Below are 18,831 nucleotides of genomic sequence, written 5' to 3'. Positions count from 1 at the left end.
TGAATGGTGCTCACATGTTACATAAAATGAACAAGGTGAAATGGACTTCTAGTTCTTCATACAAGTTTTCAATCATGGCACAATACAGGGTAACAGGCTGCTAAATGGTAAGCTAGAAAGTAACAATGTAAATTTCTCCAAATTAGAATGCTTATTTTATTAACAAAGAGTTAACTGGAATAAATAAATAAAATATAAATTATATGAACATTACTAAATAAAACTGAGGAATACCAAATGATCATTATTTACTGTGCCATGACATAAATATGATTTAAAAAACACCAGTTGTATCTTGATCGATTGTACCATCTAGGCAATTGAAATAAACTTTTCTTAGCCGTAAAGAGTCTTAGGAATGTAAAGCTGCTCAGCCATAATGAAAATCTCCACAAAATATTTATTTTAGTTCTTCATTGCACACTTCAGTAATTCACTGTTGTCGAAGGAACCAAATGTAAAACTTGAAGAATAGCCAATAATGCAGCAATGATTAAGCATCTTTGCTGCATGACAATAGCAGATACTGCAAGGCAGGGTGGTTTGCAAGTTACTACTGGGGTACTGGTCCATCATGTTGTGCTGTCCCTCTTAATACATATTGATAAATCAAGTATCAAACTCTACTAATCTGGCAATGTTCTATCAAGTAGGCACGTGAACTTAATTTTATTTGAAATGGGGAGACAAAGTGACACTTTCCACAGACACTAGGCATCATATGAGAAACAGTATTTGTTGGGCTGACAACACATTATAAAAATGACACTGCAAATATCTGTTAAAACACCAGAGAAAATGGAGTCAGTTTTTATATATGCTTAGTAACATTAAGTTGGACGTGATACTTTGTATCTACACTGTTCTGGTTGGTGCAAGTTCTGCTGTCTGTATTATTGTATTCAGTATGTGATGTAGGTATGTTTCTCACTGTGTGCTGCTTCTTTTACATTTCATTCCTTTGAAAATGGAGAAATGTGGAAGGAATATACGAAATAAATATTTTGTAGTCATGACAAGAGGTTCATCTTAAGTACAGAACATGATCACCATGTCTCTAAGCTGGAATATATATCCAAAAGCACAAAGTGGTGATGTGTTTATTATTGTGCTTTGTGCCAAACAAAGTATTTCCATCAAAAATGTAAGTAAACACATTAATTAAATGACTCACACATTCAATTCAATTAACGTGTATACACAAAAATAAATCAATCTTTCTGTACGGGATGAAATTTAAGTACATTACCTCCCTGGAACACCCAGAAAATAACTGTCATGCTTTAGACTCATGTAAATGAAACTGTAAGGCACCTGATGATGGCAGCATGCTGCCAAAACATGACCTTCTAATAAATATTAGTAAAAAGAGACCAAAGCAGTAAAAATTTCTTCATAAATTTATAACACAGTTGCTTACTGTTACCAATTCCATCCAGCATGGATAAACTCAGTATGCTTATCAAAAACAACTCTGTATTTCTAAAAAGTTTTTATCTTTCAGAAAGAGATACATATTACATGTTGACACACTTACATTTGTTGCAAATTTACTTCATAAATAACGACGCTTTATTTTCATTTTTCCTGTAAAAAGTAACTTTGTCTTAGAAGCTTGTATTATACTTTTCTAAACATCACATTCACACCTACAATGTTTCCTGAAACCTACAGTGTAGCTTTGTTTTCTGTGCAATTTCCCAACAGTCACCAGGGAACCAATATTCTCAGTGCAAGTAACTGGATGTGAATATCTTTTTGGTACAACTTAGCATGCTTCAAAAAGATTCATCCAACTTCATAGGAGTACATTTTCTTTACAAACGAAGATGGAAACTTTGGGGAGATTTTAGTTTATGAATTGAAACTGAAAGTTTATCCTGACTCTTCTTAAGTTTCTGGTTTACGTGGCTTCCCATTCAGGTCTTTCTGCTGCAACTATCTCATTCATTCACTACGCAATGGTGAGAAAATGCCAAAAATTTCACTTGTTAACAACATGGCATTCTAATGCACTAGTTCCTGGTTGTAAGAATTTATTAACGATTAGCTGCCTCAATGATGGACTGGCCGTAAGATGCATGTGTATCTCACAGCACACTACTGGCCTCCAAGGTCAATTTGTTTCATTATACATATTATTTCTCTTTCTTTGTTTGTGGTGGTTTTTGAAAGACTCCATGTAACTTCCATCACAACAACTTCGGGTTAACTGTTATGTCACATCACACAGTGACTGCAGTCACGCTAGACATGATCGTGCAAGTACCTGACCAAGTTTGACATTGTCCTTATGTTTATTATGTGACAAGAAGAGGCCACATTGCACATTTGTGAAAGGTCTATGAAAACTTTGATCCCAAGCATGATAGTATAAAGAACCCCAAGGTTTTATGTGCATGCCTTTAAAGTACCCTTGCAATTCTGATGGTTCATTTGAAAATAAATGCTGTGTTTCTGGCTACATTCATGAAAATGATACGAGTCTCGTGAAATTCGAAGAATATTTTTGGAACCTCCTGCATTCGAGTGATGTAACTCGGTGCCATCAACAGGGTACTGCGGATATGTCAAAAAGGTGCTCCACACTTGCATACTGGGGTTAGTGGAATACTAAACTCTGGCTCAGTCATACACAACTCGTGATTAAATAACATGTCAAATAAAGTATCTGGAGAAGTGATTATCTTGTTGATGAGATTTACAAATATTAAAGACACAAACTTTTACAAAACATCTATAGAATTCGAAGTTTCTCCTGAGAGTGCTGGATTTCAAAAGCAGTTAGCACTAGTGAAAAAAATTGTCATTACTGAAACATTTGTTATTGTCACTTTGCAAAATTTGGATGATGCATGCATACACTGTACTGCACTACTAGTACTTAAATTCACTTTGATCTTGTCCCCCCCCCCCCTCTCTCTCTCTCTCTGAAGGAATTGAAATGAAAGTATCTAGCGCACGCGCCAGTGTATACCTGTCCTTTTTTACCCCTAAGGTAAGTCTGACTCGTTACCCTCTCCCTTAAAAGCCACATCCTTTTGTCTTTCCCTCTCCTTCCCTCTTTCCTGATGAAGCAACCTTGGGTTGCGAAAGCTTGAAATTTGTGTGTGTGTGTGGTTTTTATTCTGTCTGTCTACCAGCGCTTTCTTGTTCGGTAAGTTACAGCATCTTGTTTTTACCCATTTTCAACACTACTAATACCAAGTGGCAATTATAATTTCTTTCTTTCTCTCCATTTATTACATCCTCAAAATGAATGCTTATATTCATTTCCAGAATCTAAACAGCAAAAAACATTATGCTACACACACACACACACACACACACACACACACACACACACACACACACTCACCTAAAGCGAATATGTCAGCCTTTGGAAGATGGCTGAAATCTTCTTGGAGAATTTCATATGGCAAGTATCTGCAATCACCTTCTTCCACTTGTGGATCAGCAACTGATGTCACATGGCCGAGGTCACCTACAAACAACAACATACAAGCAACTTTGATTCTGCACTTTTGACATAATTGCAAGGGAAGTAATCCATATTAAGTTCATATAATACATGACACACAACTTGCGATACAGACTGAGCAATGAAAACTCCAGGTCAGAATATTAACAATATAAGGAAACGATAGATTTTTACTTACTGTAAAGCTGACACACTGAATTGCAGATAGGCAAAATGAGAGGACATCTACACATTAGCTTTCAGCCAATGCCTTCTTCAGCAAATGAAATGCACATTCATTCATGTGAGCAAGCATGCCTCACATACACACGACTGCAATCCCCGGCAGCTCAGACCAGAATGCAACTGTCACACAGAATGGAAGCAGCAGCCTGGAGGGGTAGCTGCATACAGGTGGGGGGAGGGGGGAGACGGGAGAAGAGCACTGTCTAGCCCAAACATGCAACGACTAGACTGTCAACAGCTGTAGTGTTGGGAGGCTGCAGGACAGAGAGCTGGGGTGGGCGTGGGTGGGGCAACTCCCCATTACATTATTCCACTTAAGCAATGAAGAGGTTTACAGCTGCCCTACTTCCACTAGAATACATCTTGTGACTGCCTATAAGGGCACTTTTATCATACCTTTTATATATAGTGTGATCCTAGCTTTTACAAAAGATTTGTGAAGGAACATTGACAGTGTAATATGGGCCCAGCATTTACAAAGGAGCTTTTGTAATGCTAACAATTAACTAAAAAAATGAGACTGAAGGAAACATTAACTGGCATTTTATTTTATCTGGAGGGACAAAACTTTCTATATTATGAATTGTAGAGCCTTGAAAATTATAAATTAAGAGTCAACAATGTGGTAATCAACATGTGAAATGTAACGGATCGGACAGCCCCCACATACAAGGAATTCTCCAATTGTGAGAAAGATAAAGCTTCCCAACACCTGGAAGCTGGTTTGAACACAATAATGCTTTATGAGGCATGGTACCATTGGAGGTAGGCTGACACTGCCTTACTCCGATCTACTAGTATAGTTTAACACAGATTCAGGATTTTAACATCTCAGTTGGCATTTTAGCATCATCTGCCATAATCAGCAGTAGTGTGCAGTAGATTTAGTAGTCCTTCCCAGCATACCGATACTTATCAAACAAAACAAAAAATGCAAATTTTCTATAACCCCAATTTACATTCCACCTAGCAATGTCAGGTAAATTGTTTATAAAATTTTATTTCAGTATTTTTTGGTTTTAATTTAGTTCCAAATATTATCAAAATTTTGTCTATTTTCTGTTTCATTTAGAGCTTATGAGAGCATGGCAACATGATATCCTCGTCTGTGGATACAGCACTTTGCAGTGCAGGACAATGTGCTGTTTTAGCTAACTACTAATAACTGCGAGAAGATGGGATCCTCACTGTCAAGAGCCTGTAATTGATGTAATGAAAATGTTTAGTATCCTTTACGAGTTGATTACCAGTAGATGTGGTTGGTACTGCACACGGCAGCCTCAAAAGATTTTAACCACATATCTAACAGACACTGAACTTCAATCTGAGAAGATCTATTAGAGAAAAATGGGAATGACATAAATGAAAATAACAAATGTGATGACTGAAAATATATTCTCAGATACTGCTGAGTTTTAAGTACATCATCATCAAACAATAGTCTCACTGATAGGCACAACAAAAAGGCTGTCACAAATATAGCTTTCAGCTGTTAAGGCCTTGGTCAAAATTAGACACACACACACACACACACACACACACACACACACACACACACACACACACACACAACTGCAGTCTCAGGCAAGGCAACTGAGGTCACACAGCAGTGTGGCCTCAGTTGCCTGAGACTGCAGTCATGTTGCGTGCTGTGTATGTGTGTGTTTGTCGCCTAATTTTGACGAAGGTCTTACTGGCCAAAAGCTTTATTGGCGACAGTCTTTTTGTCGTGCCTATCTGTGACTCAGCATCTCCACTATATGGCGAGTAACAACTTTCTTTTTCACAGTATTGTTACATTCCATCCCGACTTTTCCATTGTTTGACCTAATACTTCGATGTTTTTCCAATAATTACAATTAATTAACTCTGTTCTCTATTGAGGATTGTCTGCAGAACATTTATATTTACAAGAAGAGTACCGTATTTACTTGAATCCAAGCCGCACTTTTTTCCGGTTTTTGTAATCCAAAAACCGCCTGCGGCTTAGAATCTAATGCAAAGTAAGCGGAAGTTCTGAAAAATGTTGGTAGGTGCCGCCACAACTAACTTCTGCCGTCGAATATATGTAGCGCTACACAGGCGTGCTTTGCAGGCCCAAAGATAAATACTGGCGCCAAAACCTCTTTGTCAGTCAATTAATTAAAAAAAAAAAAAAAAAAAAAGGTGGAAGACGAGCTTTTTTCTACACCCCGAGTTTCGAGCACTGTATTTTCATACATTATCTAATGAAGTAAATACAAATTCCGTATTGTTCATCTTCGAATGTAGCAGCATTTTGATGTACTACGAAAATCCGACTGGCAAGACTGTTTGGGATGTTTGTCAATATGGCCAACTCTACGTTCTGAATTTTTTCCTACCTGTGAGAAGACGCGGTTGTTAATAGGAACTTTTATGAATTGTGAATCACATGCAGTATTCTCTTCACCATAAGAATAATACGAATATAAAGATTTTGCTTGTATTCTTTCGTGGTTGCAGCTATCTCATTTAAATCCTGTCTGCCTAATAAACTACAAAACTAGAGTGAGACAACAGTAAACGCGAAACAATATACATATCATGTCATGTTTATATTCGTATTATCTTTATACCGAATAGCGATACAGTCAGAAATGAAGCACGGCAATTGACTAGATTTTTAAATTTAAGATGACTAATTTCTGTGCAGAATGTAATGTACTAAAGAGGCGCCTGCAAAGATTTTCAAATGGAGAAAAATTTTCGCCAAACTCTCGTTCAGAACATCATCTATCATACGCAGTCTATTATTTGGTTCTTGTTGATCATTATCAAAGAAAGCAGCAGTGTAAGGTAACAACAAATAGCAGTCCCTTGCCATTGTTTCGCTAATGAGACGATTCCTCTCTCTCTCTTTTTTAAATTGTAAGTGCGGTAGCGTGCACAAAAGCAAGCCATGCCGCGAGCGGCGAAAAGCCGTAAACACTCATTATCAGAATGCATTTTCAGCTTAGAGTGACGTAAACACCTATAACAAAGAGAACAGCACTTATCAGATCAAAGAAAAAAAGCAATCAATCCAAACCAGATGAAGCACGTGAAAAAGGAAGGGTACCCATATACACTCCTGGAAATGGAAAAAAGAACACATTGACACCGGTGTGTCAGACCCACCATACTTGCTCCGGACACTGCGAGAGGGCTGTACAAGCAATGATCACACGCACGGCACAGCGGACACACCAGGAACCGCGGTGTTGGCCGTCGAATGGCGCTAGCTGCGCAGCATTTGTGCACCGCCGCCGTCAGTGTCAGCCAGTTTGCCGTGGCATACGGAGCTGCATCGCAGTCTTTAACACTGGTAGCATGCCGCGACAGCGTGGACGTGAACCGTATGTGCAGTTGACGGACTTTGAGCGAGGGCGTATAGTGGGCATGCGGGAGGCCGGGTGGACGTACCGCCGAATTGCTCAACACGTGGGGCGTGAGGTCTCCACAGTACATCGATGTTGTCGCCAGTGGTCGGCGGAAGGTGCACGTGCCCGTCGACCAGGGACCGGACCGCAGCGACGCACGGATGCACGCCAAGACCGTAGGATCCTACGCAGTGCCGTAGGGGACCGCACCACCACTTCCCAGCAAATTAGGGACACTGTTGCTCCTGGGGTATCGGCGAGGACCATTCGCAACCGTCTCCATGAAGCTGGGCTACGGTCCCGCACACCGTTAGGCCGTCTTCCGCTTACGCCCCAACATCGTGCAGCCCGCCTCCAGTGGTGTCGCGACTGGCGTGAATGGAGGGACGAATGGAGACGTGTCGTCTTCAGCGATGAGAGTCGCTTCTGCCTTGGTGCCAATGATGGTCGTATGCGTGTTTGGCACCGTGCAGGTGAGCGCCACAATCAGGACTGCATACGACCGAGGCACACAGAGCCAACACCCGGCATCATGGTGTGGGGAGCGATCTCCTACACTGGCCGTACACCACTGGTGATCATCGAGGGGACACTGAATAGTGCACGGTACATCCAAACCGTCATCGAACCCATCGTTCTACCATTCCTAGACCGGCAAGGGAACTTGCTGTTCCAACAGGACAATGCACGTCCGCATGTATCCCGTGCCACCCAACGTGCTCTAGAAGGTGTAAGTCAACTACCCTAGCCAGCAAGATCTCCGGATCTGTCCCCCATTGAGCATGTTTGGGACTGGATGAAGCGTCGTCTCACGCGGTCTGCACGTCCAGCACGAACGCTGGTCCAACTGAGGTGCCAGGTGGAAATGGCATGGCAAGCCGTTCCACAGGACTACATCCAGCATCTCTACGATCGTCTCCATGGGAGAATAGCAGCCTGCATTGCTGCGAAAGGTGGATATACACTGTACTAGTGCCGGCATTGTGTATGCTCTGTTGCCTGTGTCTATGTGCCTGTGGTTCTGTCAGTGTGATGTATCTGACCCCAGGAATGTGTCAATAAAGTTTCCCCTTCCTGGGACAATGAATTCACGGTGTTCTTATTTCAATTTCCAGGAGTGTAAATACGGACGGAGCGACTGACACATAGCAATGGCTACCTGGTAAAGCTCAACTGCTAAGCTTACGACTCGAACCAAACTACTATAGCTGTATCGTCATTCATTCGACCTAAACTGTGTCTCATATTACAATGGACCAACTATGTTTTGATTTGGAGGTGCGGCCTAAAACTTTTCTCTCCCCTTGAATTTCGAGTCTCAAATTTAAGGTTCGGCTTAGATTCGGGATTTTTTTTTTTTCCCTCGATTTCGAGTCTCATTTTTCATGTGCGGCTTAGATTCGAGTAAATACGGTACATTAAAGCAGTAAGAGAACTTTTATTTTGTATGAATATAAAAAGATAATAAAAATACTATGAAATAGTTCCTGATATTTGGTGTTTCATAGTTTCTTAGAAGTTCGATGCTAATGAATTAATAAATTGCGTTATTTACAGATGTTGTTGGGGCGAACTAATGTTGTAATTTATAATGTTAGAGACAGACATCGCTTGGTGTGAAATAGTTTACTTTATGATCAGTTTCAATAGCAACTACCTGTCATCCTCAAATTCTCAGACTTACAATGTACAGATACAATAATGATAATGTAGTAATCTGCGTGACTGTACAACAGTTATACACGAGTCTCACTGACATAAGGAGGACAGGTCCAACTACAATAATACAGCCCACACTGGGTTGTCAAATATATATAACTCGCTAAATAAAATATCTGTAACACTTGTAAGCAGTATAGGAACAAAAACAGGCACATTAATATACGTGATCCATTAACGACAACTCGGGGAGCGTGTGGTGATGCACTTCAGAGTCCACAGTAAGTCGTTTCAAGTCGGGTTGTCAGGTGGTGCCACTGCACTAAGGCAAACAATGTGTACACGATTTGTTCGAAGATTGTACAAACTATCTACTTACTAGAAAAAATTTAAATCATATTACATAACAAAACTATAGACAGGAATATAGATCCAACTAGACAATACACATTGACACAGCTCATAGCATACAACAAGTACATAACCAGAGTCAAATAGTTGCAGGTATCTATGATTACTGAGTACCCAGATGTAGGTAATGGAAGGCTCAAACCTCTAACAAGAGAGGTTATTACATTATGCAACTGACAGCCAGTAAACGGAAGTAAATACACACAGCTTAGCACAGAGTACTTCCTTAGATATAGCAGAGGCACGTAACGTAGTATAACAGTTATGAAGTGTGAGCTAACAAAGCAACTGGATACAATTGGATTCATAAGAAAAAATTGTAAGCAGTGAATGAATCCAATCTTATGAAGTTAGTTTAATATAAAGGATAGATAAAAAATCTACTCACCAAGCAGTGGCAGGGGAATACACACACAAAAAAAGGTTTTACCTGCAAGCTTTTGGAACGAATGTCTCCTCCTCCTGGAAGAACGGTTGAAGGAAATGGAAGATGTGTGAAGGAAAAGGACAGGAGAGGTTTAGAAAAAGGGGTAGAGTTCAGAACCCCAGATCAGGCGAGACTTACCGGCTGGGATGAGAAGGGAAACTGTCAAATTTGACAATTTTCATTGTTAAATTATTTGTTCTTGATTGTGTTTGTGTAATTGCAAGTGACTAAAATACTTGGAGAAGGACACACACACACACACACACACACACACACACACACACACACACACACACACATTCTTAAGGCTGACGTTTCATATTGTTTTCATTGATTTTTCCAAACAACTCTAAACAAATGTTGGGACGACTAAAAAGGCCATATCAGACACTTTTCCATTTCATGGCCCTTTATTAAAAACTGATAAGCGAAAAATTCTTGTACTATCCACCACAATAACAGTTTGGTTTTGTATGTTTCATTTTCACTGCAACAATTCACAGCTTTAAGTTCTATTAATCAGTTTTGTTTTATTTCAATTGACTGATCGTACGTTATCAAATGTTTTATGAGACTGTAACTGGCAACATTGTTCAACTGAATAAAAAACTAAACAAAAATATATTCACACTTGAAAAAAATTGATTGTAAATAGAAGCTATCTGACTCACCAATTTTGTATGTTATTTCCTCAGTATCTTCTTCCTCAAAACCATCATCTGTCTGATCAGCTTTCAATAATTTTAGCCTCTTTTCTCTGGATATAAATATATTTCCAGGTTTGATGTCCATATGAACCAGCTGAAGAGAATGGATGTACCTGAAATTAGAATCCACACAACTTAATTCAGTAATTTTTGCATCCTATTCTCCTGAAGAGGAGGAAAAAATTTCCATAATATACACCACTCTGACATCATTAGACACAGCTGGGATAGGTATGGGTGGAAAAAAGGGGATGGGAATGGGGCAGCATTTCTTAAGCCAATACAACAAATGTAGATTTGAGCCATTCGATATTCTTTGCATACTGATCATACCATGGTTAGGGCTGGTCATGTATAAGCATAGCTTGAAACCTACATTAATTTGGAAAGTATTGCATGGAAAGGTCTGGCAAAATTTAAATAATTTACAATTCACTAAATAGTGGGAGCATTTAGTTTAGTGTGCACACTGATGGCTCAACACTACTTACTGTAGAGAACCTTCCAGAAAGCATTTGACACTGTGCCCCATTGAAGGCTATAGACGAAGGTATGCACATATGGAATAAGTTCACGGATATGCCAAGTGGCTCAAAGAGTTCTTAAATAATAGAAGCCAGCAAGACCAACTACAATACATCAGACCACAACACAGAAACCAAGATGGCGGCAGTCTTAGGCCAAGTATTTCAGTGGTACCCTAATATGAATTATTTACAAACTTCATAAATGGAAAGTAGATTCTAAATTGCCTAAGAAATGTCGTATTATTATATATTTTTCTATATTCAAACTTAAATAAAAAGTTGTTACTAAAGTCACAAATTGGAGGAGGAGGAGATTAGTGTTTAACGTCCCGTCAACAACGAGATCATTAGAGACGGAGCGCAAGCGTGGGTGAGGGAAGGATGGCGAAGGAAATCGGCCGTGCCCTTTCAAAGGAACCATCCCGGAATTTGCCTGAAGCGATTTAGGGAAATCACGGAAAACCTAAATCAGGATGGCCGGAGACGGGATTGAACCGTCGTCCTCCCGAATGCGAGTCCAGTGTGCTAACCACTGCGCCACCTCGCTCGGTGAAGTCACAAATTGCCTATTAAGTACTATGACGAAGTAAAATTTAGGGATGCAACTCCAAATCAAATCCAAACAACTACTACACAACACATGTAAATGGCATATTTTGACACTAATAATAATTTAAAAAATGAAGCTACCTAGCAATAATAAGTGAAGTGTGTAACTAAAGCTCAAAATTGTATTAAACAATATGCAGTTAATTCTAGTCACTGTCATTATGTAATATGCTAGAAGTGGTTTGATTCTGAGCACCTGTTGGATTTATTTGCTGCTCAGCTTGGCCACTCTGCATTTTGTTATTTTTGCTGCAATGTCTTCATGAGTTCCTCTTCTTTGTTTTACTAGGGTTCGAGCAATTTCCTTTGAAACACACTTTTCATTCAGGAGTTTTGTGTAATTATTAATAAAAATATTCGAAAGCACTTTAATACTTTTCTTGGTTACTGTCTTTAAAGGAATGCCACGTTTGCACACATCACTGAGGTTACTAATGGCATTTTCACACAATTCTGTTTGTAAGGCAAGTACTGCATCTCTTTGATTTTTCAAGTTTGAGAAATTCTGATTCACATGTGCTGCTAATCAGAACTTTAAAAGTAAATCATTATAGAAGAAGGACATTCAATCCCCCACAATTCAGCTGGTTGAAATAGGAAAGGACTTCTTTGGTTTCACACTGCAACAAAATTTCATCCTCTGTCTGTAACATTTCTTCACAACCTCAACATTTTCCACCTTTTCGCAGCTTTTCAAACACTGTTTTGCTGGTGTATCTAGCAATACAAACCAAGACTTTCAAATCTTCATCCATCATGGGAATGTTTGCTAGTTCCTCTAGAGCAGATTCTAATTCATCTAAATTTTCACATGTTTGGTGTTTTATGCTGTAATTTACTTTTGCTGCAAAATCATTTAATGTAAATTCACCATGTTTAGTAGATCTGAGCTTTAAAAGACTTATTACTTTGAGTTTCAGATTTCAAGATTTGCTTGACTGAAACATTATATATGCAGCCACTTAGCCTTCTACAAGCTCCAAATCTTGCTTCTAAAGCAAGAATGTGTAATTTTGCTGTGAGAATATAGGACCAGTTGTAGGTGTTAAAAATGTATCTGCATAACTGAACTGTTGTTGCAAGTGTGTGAGAGAAAGCAGTATATGATTCATTGGTTTGTTTTCCATGAGTAGGCAATGCATGCCCGATGTCAATATATGTTTTCAAATTTTCAAGAAACTGAAGTTTCTAGTCAGTAGGTCCAGTGATTGGGCTAGAATTATCATCTTATGTCTATTTGCTTTTCATGGGATGCTGTTGTAATGGTACTTGAATTACATAACCATTATGGTACCTCACCTGAACCTCTCGACACCAGTAATATTCTACTGTGTTTCTGCAAAGTAGTTGACATATTTCTGCGACAACATTCAGATTCGCTTTCATTTGTGTTACATCGATATGTTTATATTGCAATGATATTATTCTTATGTGTATTCTTTCTTTGTCACTATGATCTTTGACATACTTGTAACTTGATTTTTGGGTGCATAAGCGATTATTAGTTAGTTGTTAACTTGTTGGAGAGTCGGACCTTGAGAAGGTCAAGTGTTGGACGTCATGTTGGAAAGATGCATAACGTAGTCAGCTTATAAAATGTGAACTTTAACAGTGACTGTGATGAAGATGTTTTCAAGTATGTTTTGCATTGTGAAGTTTTTTGTGATACGTGATATTGCAATAAAAGCAATTAAAAGGAAGTGTAACAATTTCGGAGTGCTGATTATTTCTTTACATCACCATTGTCCAGCAAAAGTGTAATCTTCGAGAATGGTTTGTGAGGCGCATCTACAAAACTTTTGAATATAGCAGGATAAAACCTAGGCCTCTTTGCATCCGAGCTTGGAATCATAACCACCTAGATTTTCAACGATTGAGCCATGATTTTACGACGAGACCAGCGTGGGAAACGCAAAAAGATGAGTGCCTAGTTTTTTGATTATTACATGAAATGACTTTATTAACTGTGCTCTAATGACACCTGCCACATAATATGACTGTTGTTGCCCGAAAATTCAGTATTTAGCAGCGTGAGCAACACCACAATCATTAAATTTTGACCTTTGTTGTGGTAGGGTTGTCAGACTGTACATTAGAAAATGTCCACCATTTAACGATTAATATTAAAAACTGAGTAGTGCCATCAGAAATCTCAATCCCTGACTTTTCAAATTTTCTAGTGCTGCCACATTTTTAGAATCAAAAACACTGAGAGCAAGGGTAACATTCTCTCTCTCTCAAAAGAAGTTGGATATTCTGCCTTTCTCACTAGCTTTGGGCAAGTTTCAACTGTTTACTTTTCTCAGAATGAAACAGGTTCCTCAAATCTGAAAACTTGACTTCACCGACAGTATATTCACATGCAGCATTCCCTTCATCACTGTGTAGAAAGGTACTGATGAAGGCAAGTGTATCCTCAATATTTGGCATTATGAAGGATTCATTTTTTCCATTCAACCAGTTATTTCTGATACACTTAAGCAAGTGCACACTGTCAAACAGAAGAAAGGCAAATTTGGATGGAGTGACTGGATTTGTAATACACGGCTGGAAAGTGCCACCACACATAAGCCGATACATTTTCCTGTTAGTGCTATGGTTATCTGTTACCAGGCATATAACATATCCAAGCTCATGCATTAACTTTAATACATCAATTGTATTTTCAGTAGTGTATCAGAATTAACATTTTTTACAGGAAAGAGAGCTATTACTTCTTTATAATAAGAATGTAAAGATGATGCCATGAAAACCAGCGTAGTACCTGCTGTTGTTGTATCTGAAGTATTCTCAACAACACCAAGTATCTTTCCGTAAGAGAATTTTGAGTTAATATAAACTTCACCTAGCATCACTGAAATTACCTTGTCACTTTCCTGAATAAATATATTTTTTTCCCTCAAAAAAAGCTACCAGTGATGGACCAATACAAGGTTTATTTGGACCCATTTTGCATAGAAACTGCCTTAAATAGACAGGATGCGGTAATGTTTGCACATTTCTTTTTCTCAAGTGATGGTAGCCACCAGGAAATGGAAAGCAAATGGTTGCTGCCCATATCAAAAGCTCAGGAGAATATCTACATTGCTTTGTTATTGCAAACTGTAATTGCTCCAAAACAAATTCTATTTTAGGGGCTATTTCTTCATCAAAATCACTACCAGCTTTCAGTGCTTGTTTGAGAACACTGACTAAAATTATAATCTTGCCAATGGTGCCAATAGAGTTATCTGTGAAACCATTTAGGTGACTCACCAGATTGTCAAATTTTGTCCACTAGTCACATTTCAAGTTCTCTTCCTCCCCAGACTGTAATATCCATTTCCAGGTTTTTTGTGAAACACTTACTTCCAAGGAACTTGATATCTTGAAGCACACTGAAACTAACGGCACATCACTGACTGAATCATCCTTTAATTTAATGAAAGATATGTAGCCATCCTTTAAGTGTAAACGGACAAACATTCCTTTTCTGCACTTCGCTTTTAAAATGCAGAAAGTCAGGTATATTATCACTTTTGCACAAATTACTGAAACTACATTCATCACGTTCCAGTAGCTGTTTAACACAATCTTCAGGATTCTTCCTTTCCTTACGAACTGGTACTGTATGATAAGAAGGTTGATTAGGAAAGATAGTAGGAATCGCATCATTTGTTAGTTTTCGTATTTTTCGTGGCACACGTATTGGTTCACTATTTTCCACAGGAAAAATGTATTCCCTAACCACAAACTTAGGCTCAAAATGCTTAATGCGTACCACAGTTTTATCGTTCACTTCAAAATTATCTCTCTTGAATTAGTTTAATCCATTTGTTCCTCAATGCTGTTTCTTTGGGAAACCTAAATGTTGAGGTATCATACGTTTTGCCATAATCTGATTTACAACCTGGTACACAACAGCTACAAACCATCGCAAGAGCAGTTTACACTTTAAATTATACCGAACTTACTAGAGAATCTATAAAATAAATACTAGCGTAGCACTTGTGACGACATTCACAGCATGTAGCGTAAATAATAGGCAGTAATAAATGCTTTCACTTCTCTTGAACGTCACGTATACAATGTACACACACGTTACACAAACACAAGCACGCTGGTTTGTTTCCCCCACGATTGCTGCCATACTGTCAACTATCAATATCTGCCCTAAGATCTGATTTATTGTAGGTGGTCTTGAATCCATTATGTTGTCCTCAATGGCGAGTGTTCGTTAGAGACAAGGGTATCATCAGGGAAGTGTGATAGGACTACTGTTGTTCTCTGTATACATAAATGATTTGGCAGACTTGGTGTGCAGCAATCTATGGTTGTTTGCCGATGATGCCACGGTGTACAACAAGGTGTTGAAGTTGAGCGACTGTAGGAAGATACAAGATGATTTAGACAAAATTTACAATTGGTGTGATGAATAGGAGCTAGTCCTAAATGTGGAAAAGTGTAAGTTAATGCAGATGAGCAGGAAGATCAAACATGTAATTTCGGATAAAGTATTACTAGTGTCCTGCTTGACACAGTCAAGTCGTTTAAATATCTGGATGTAACGTTGCGACGTGAAATGAGGTGGAACAAACATGTGAGAAACTTAGTACGGGAGGTGAATGGTCAACTTTGGTTCATTGGGAGAATTTTAGGAAAGATAGGGGTTTACTTATAAAGGAGAGCACATATAGGACACTGGTGCAACTTGTTCTTGAGCACTACTCAATTGAGAAGGTAGGAGTGCGACCGAACCACCAACCATAGGCAGCCATGGGCCCCCTGGGTCAGAGCAAGCGATGGGGCACCCGTTCAATCCTGCAAATGGCCATCAAGGTCAATGCACCCTACCCTCACAGAGAGGGGTAGACACCACATACACAGATAAAACGTAAAACCAGATAGGCCACTTTGGCATTGTCTGCTAGCACCACATGTAGTGTGCCACAAAGTTTAAGGTTTCACTGTAAGACAGCCCAGGAGGATGTGAGCCACCGTTAGATGGGCACCACGTCGCCAGATTCCAATATTAAGGGAGGAAATATGGCATTACATTCAACTTGTAGTCAAGAGCTGTCCACGAAAGATGGCGGAAGCTTTGGCGCAATCAGTTATTCAACCACCGACAGGCTGGTGACAGATGGTATACAGACTGTACACATTTGGAGACGGACTAATCAGCCAGCACATGACCCAGATCCCGTACAGCAGCACATCACAGAGACTCAAGTTCATCACGAGTTGCCCCAAATATGGTAATGTACACTCTGTTGCCAGCGATGTGCGTCAGAGGGAATGTTCCAGCAATTTGGTGAGCACTATAAAGGGGGGAACTCGCCCCGAACCAAGGAGAGCACAATAGGTAGTCGTCTGGGATGCTATCCCTGTGCCAGTCATCAAAAGGCTGAGGACTTCGAATATGTAGAGTTGTGTTGTGAATGACTGAGAAGACAGTCTCAGGACTTCAGGACTGCGAGACAGGAAGCTGCCGATTGTTAGTATTCTGCAGATTCTTCACAGGGTGTAGTTCTCCCAGCCGCGGACGTGAAAGTCTCCCCTTGACGCCAACGATCAAGGTAAGCCCTTGGTAAAATATGTACTCCCTTACCCCCTCTCGGGACAAGACAACCACTCTGACAATGTGGAGCATTCTCACATCATAGTATTTGACCTTGGGTTAGCTAAGTGTGGCCAATGCAAAGCCGACAGAATTGTAGACTCCCTGCGGAAAGCACAGAGAGAAGACTGCCACATAGTCATGAGCCCCTTTATTGCTTGCAGTTAGTTTGGAGAAACCAAGGCACACAAACTTGTGTTCCAAGCCTCCAACAACTAATGGCATATACTTAAGAGTCGACGGAAGGTCTGGTTCCAGTTCCCCCATTTCCAAAGTTGGCATCCCTGCTGCAGCCATCTCTGCCACCGAGTCAGCATGTTTGTTCCCTGGGTTCCCAATGTGACATAGGGTCCAGAGAAAGACTACCAAGCCGGCCACTGTGGCCGAGCGGTTCTAGGTGCTTCAGTCTGGAACCGCATGACCGCTACGGTCGCAGGTTCGAATCCTGCCTCGGGCATGGATGTGTGTGCTGTCCTTAGGTCAGTTAGGTTTAAGTAGTTCAAAGTTCAAGGGGACTGATGACCTCAGATGTTAAGTCCCATAGTGCTCAGAGCCATTTTTGAAAGACTACCGAACATCCAGATTGATGAAGGTCAGAAAGCAGATACTGGACAGTCACAACCAAAGGGTTTTGAGGGTAGCACAGGTCGATAGCCTGGAAACTACTCATGGAGTCGCTGCTGATAGAATGTCTCAGCCCTGCAAGAACAAACATGACTGAGGGCTTGAGTGATGACCAACATTTCTGCAGTGAATACACTGCATCCATTAGGCAAGAAGCATAGTTCAACACCATGCATGTACGTAGGCAAAACTTGTTTGTCCATTGACTGTAGAGCCATCACTGTATACCACTTCCAAACACCGAACTATATCACAGACAATCGGAAACAGGCAGTTAAAAACCATTGGGACAGCACAGGATTTTGGTCTCAATGCTAGGTAGGGACAGATCCAAGGACAGGTACACACCAATGATGTATGCGATTACTCCCGACAAGAGGTGACAAGTGGGGGAAATTTGAGTTCAGTGCAGAGACACTGTAATTATGATAGGACTCCATTCCTTGGCCACTGTTGTGAAAGGTGAAAGGTACTTCGGCTGCTCAGGGGAGCAATTCTTTTTTGGTGATTTTAGGACGCACAACTACAGTGGTCATTAGCGCCCAGACTAAGTTATGAATGCACAGCGAGGCACAAGGTTAAAACAGCAACTAAAAAGGACAACACTATAAAAGGCACATTAACAGGCAAGGGAGTAAAAGAAAACAGCATAATCAAATGTCCTTAGACAGAGCAGCTGCTCCTGGGTCATCTGCTAAAATGGCACCCAGAGTACATGGCAGGCCAAGATCAATGCGCAGTGTATTAAAATTCGGACAGGACATTAAAATGTGGCGTACCGTCAGCAATTGCCCACATGGGCAGAACGGCGCCGGCACAGCCATCAGCAGATGGCGATGGCTGAACCGGCAGTGTCCAATTTGTAACCGGGCCAAAACGACCTCCTCCCGCCGAGAAGGGCGTGAAGAGGTCGTCCAAGCTGTGGGGAGATGTTTCAAGGCCTGAAGTTTGTTTTCAGTAAGTGTAGCCCAATCGGCATGCCACAGCGATAAAATGTGCTGACAAATGACCCTGCTAAAATCAGATGAAGGCACACAACAAGAAGCTGTCCGAGGCTGGAGGACCACAGCCTTGGCTGTGGCATCTGCAGTTTAGTTCCCAGGAATACCAACATGGCCAGGAATCCACATAAAGGTAAGCGGAGAACTGTCGTCCGTCAGCTGCTGAAGAGAGCGCTGGATC

General features: G+C 40.3%; 1 protein-coding gene across 1 annotated transcript in view; it reads right to left on the bottom strand.

Annotated features, from left to right (window-relative positions):
• LOC124544639 (wee1-like protein kinase) overlaps positions 1–18,831 on the bottom strand; it is a 69,565-nt gene that overhangs the window by 15,814 nt on the left and 34,920 nt on the right. Inside the window, exons 5-6 of the mRNA XM_047123250.1 lie at positions 10,255–10,403; positions 3,359–3,484 (exon numbers count right to left, since the gene is read on the bottom strand). Coding sequence (XP_046979206.1) covers positions 3,359–3,484; positions 10,255–10,403 — 275 coding nt within the window. The remainder of the gene's footprint in view (positions 1–3,358; positions 3,485–10,254; positions 10,404–18,831) is intronic.

The sequence above is a fragment of the Schistocerca americana genome, chromosome 8 (assembly GCF_021461395.2).
Source record: "Schistocerca americana isolate TAMUIC-IGC-003095 chromosome 8, iqSchAmer2.1, whole genome shotgun sequence".
Taxonomy (NCBI): Eukaryota; Metazoa; Arthropoda; class Insecta; order Orthoptera; family Acrididae; genus Schistocerca; species Schistocerca americana.
Note: the sequence above shows the minus strand (reverse complement) of the source record. Positions and strands in the feature narration are given on the sequence as shown.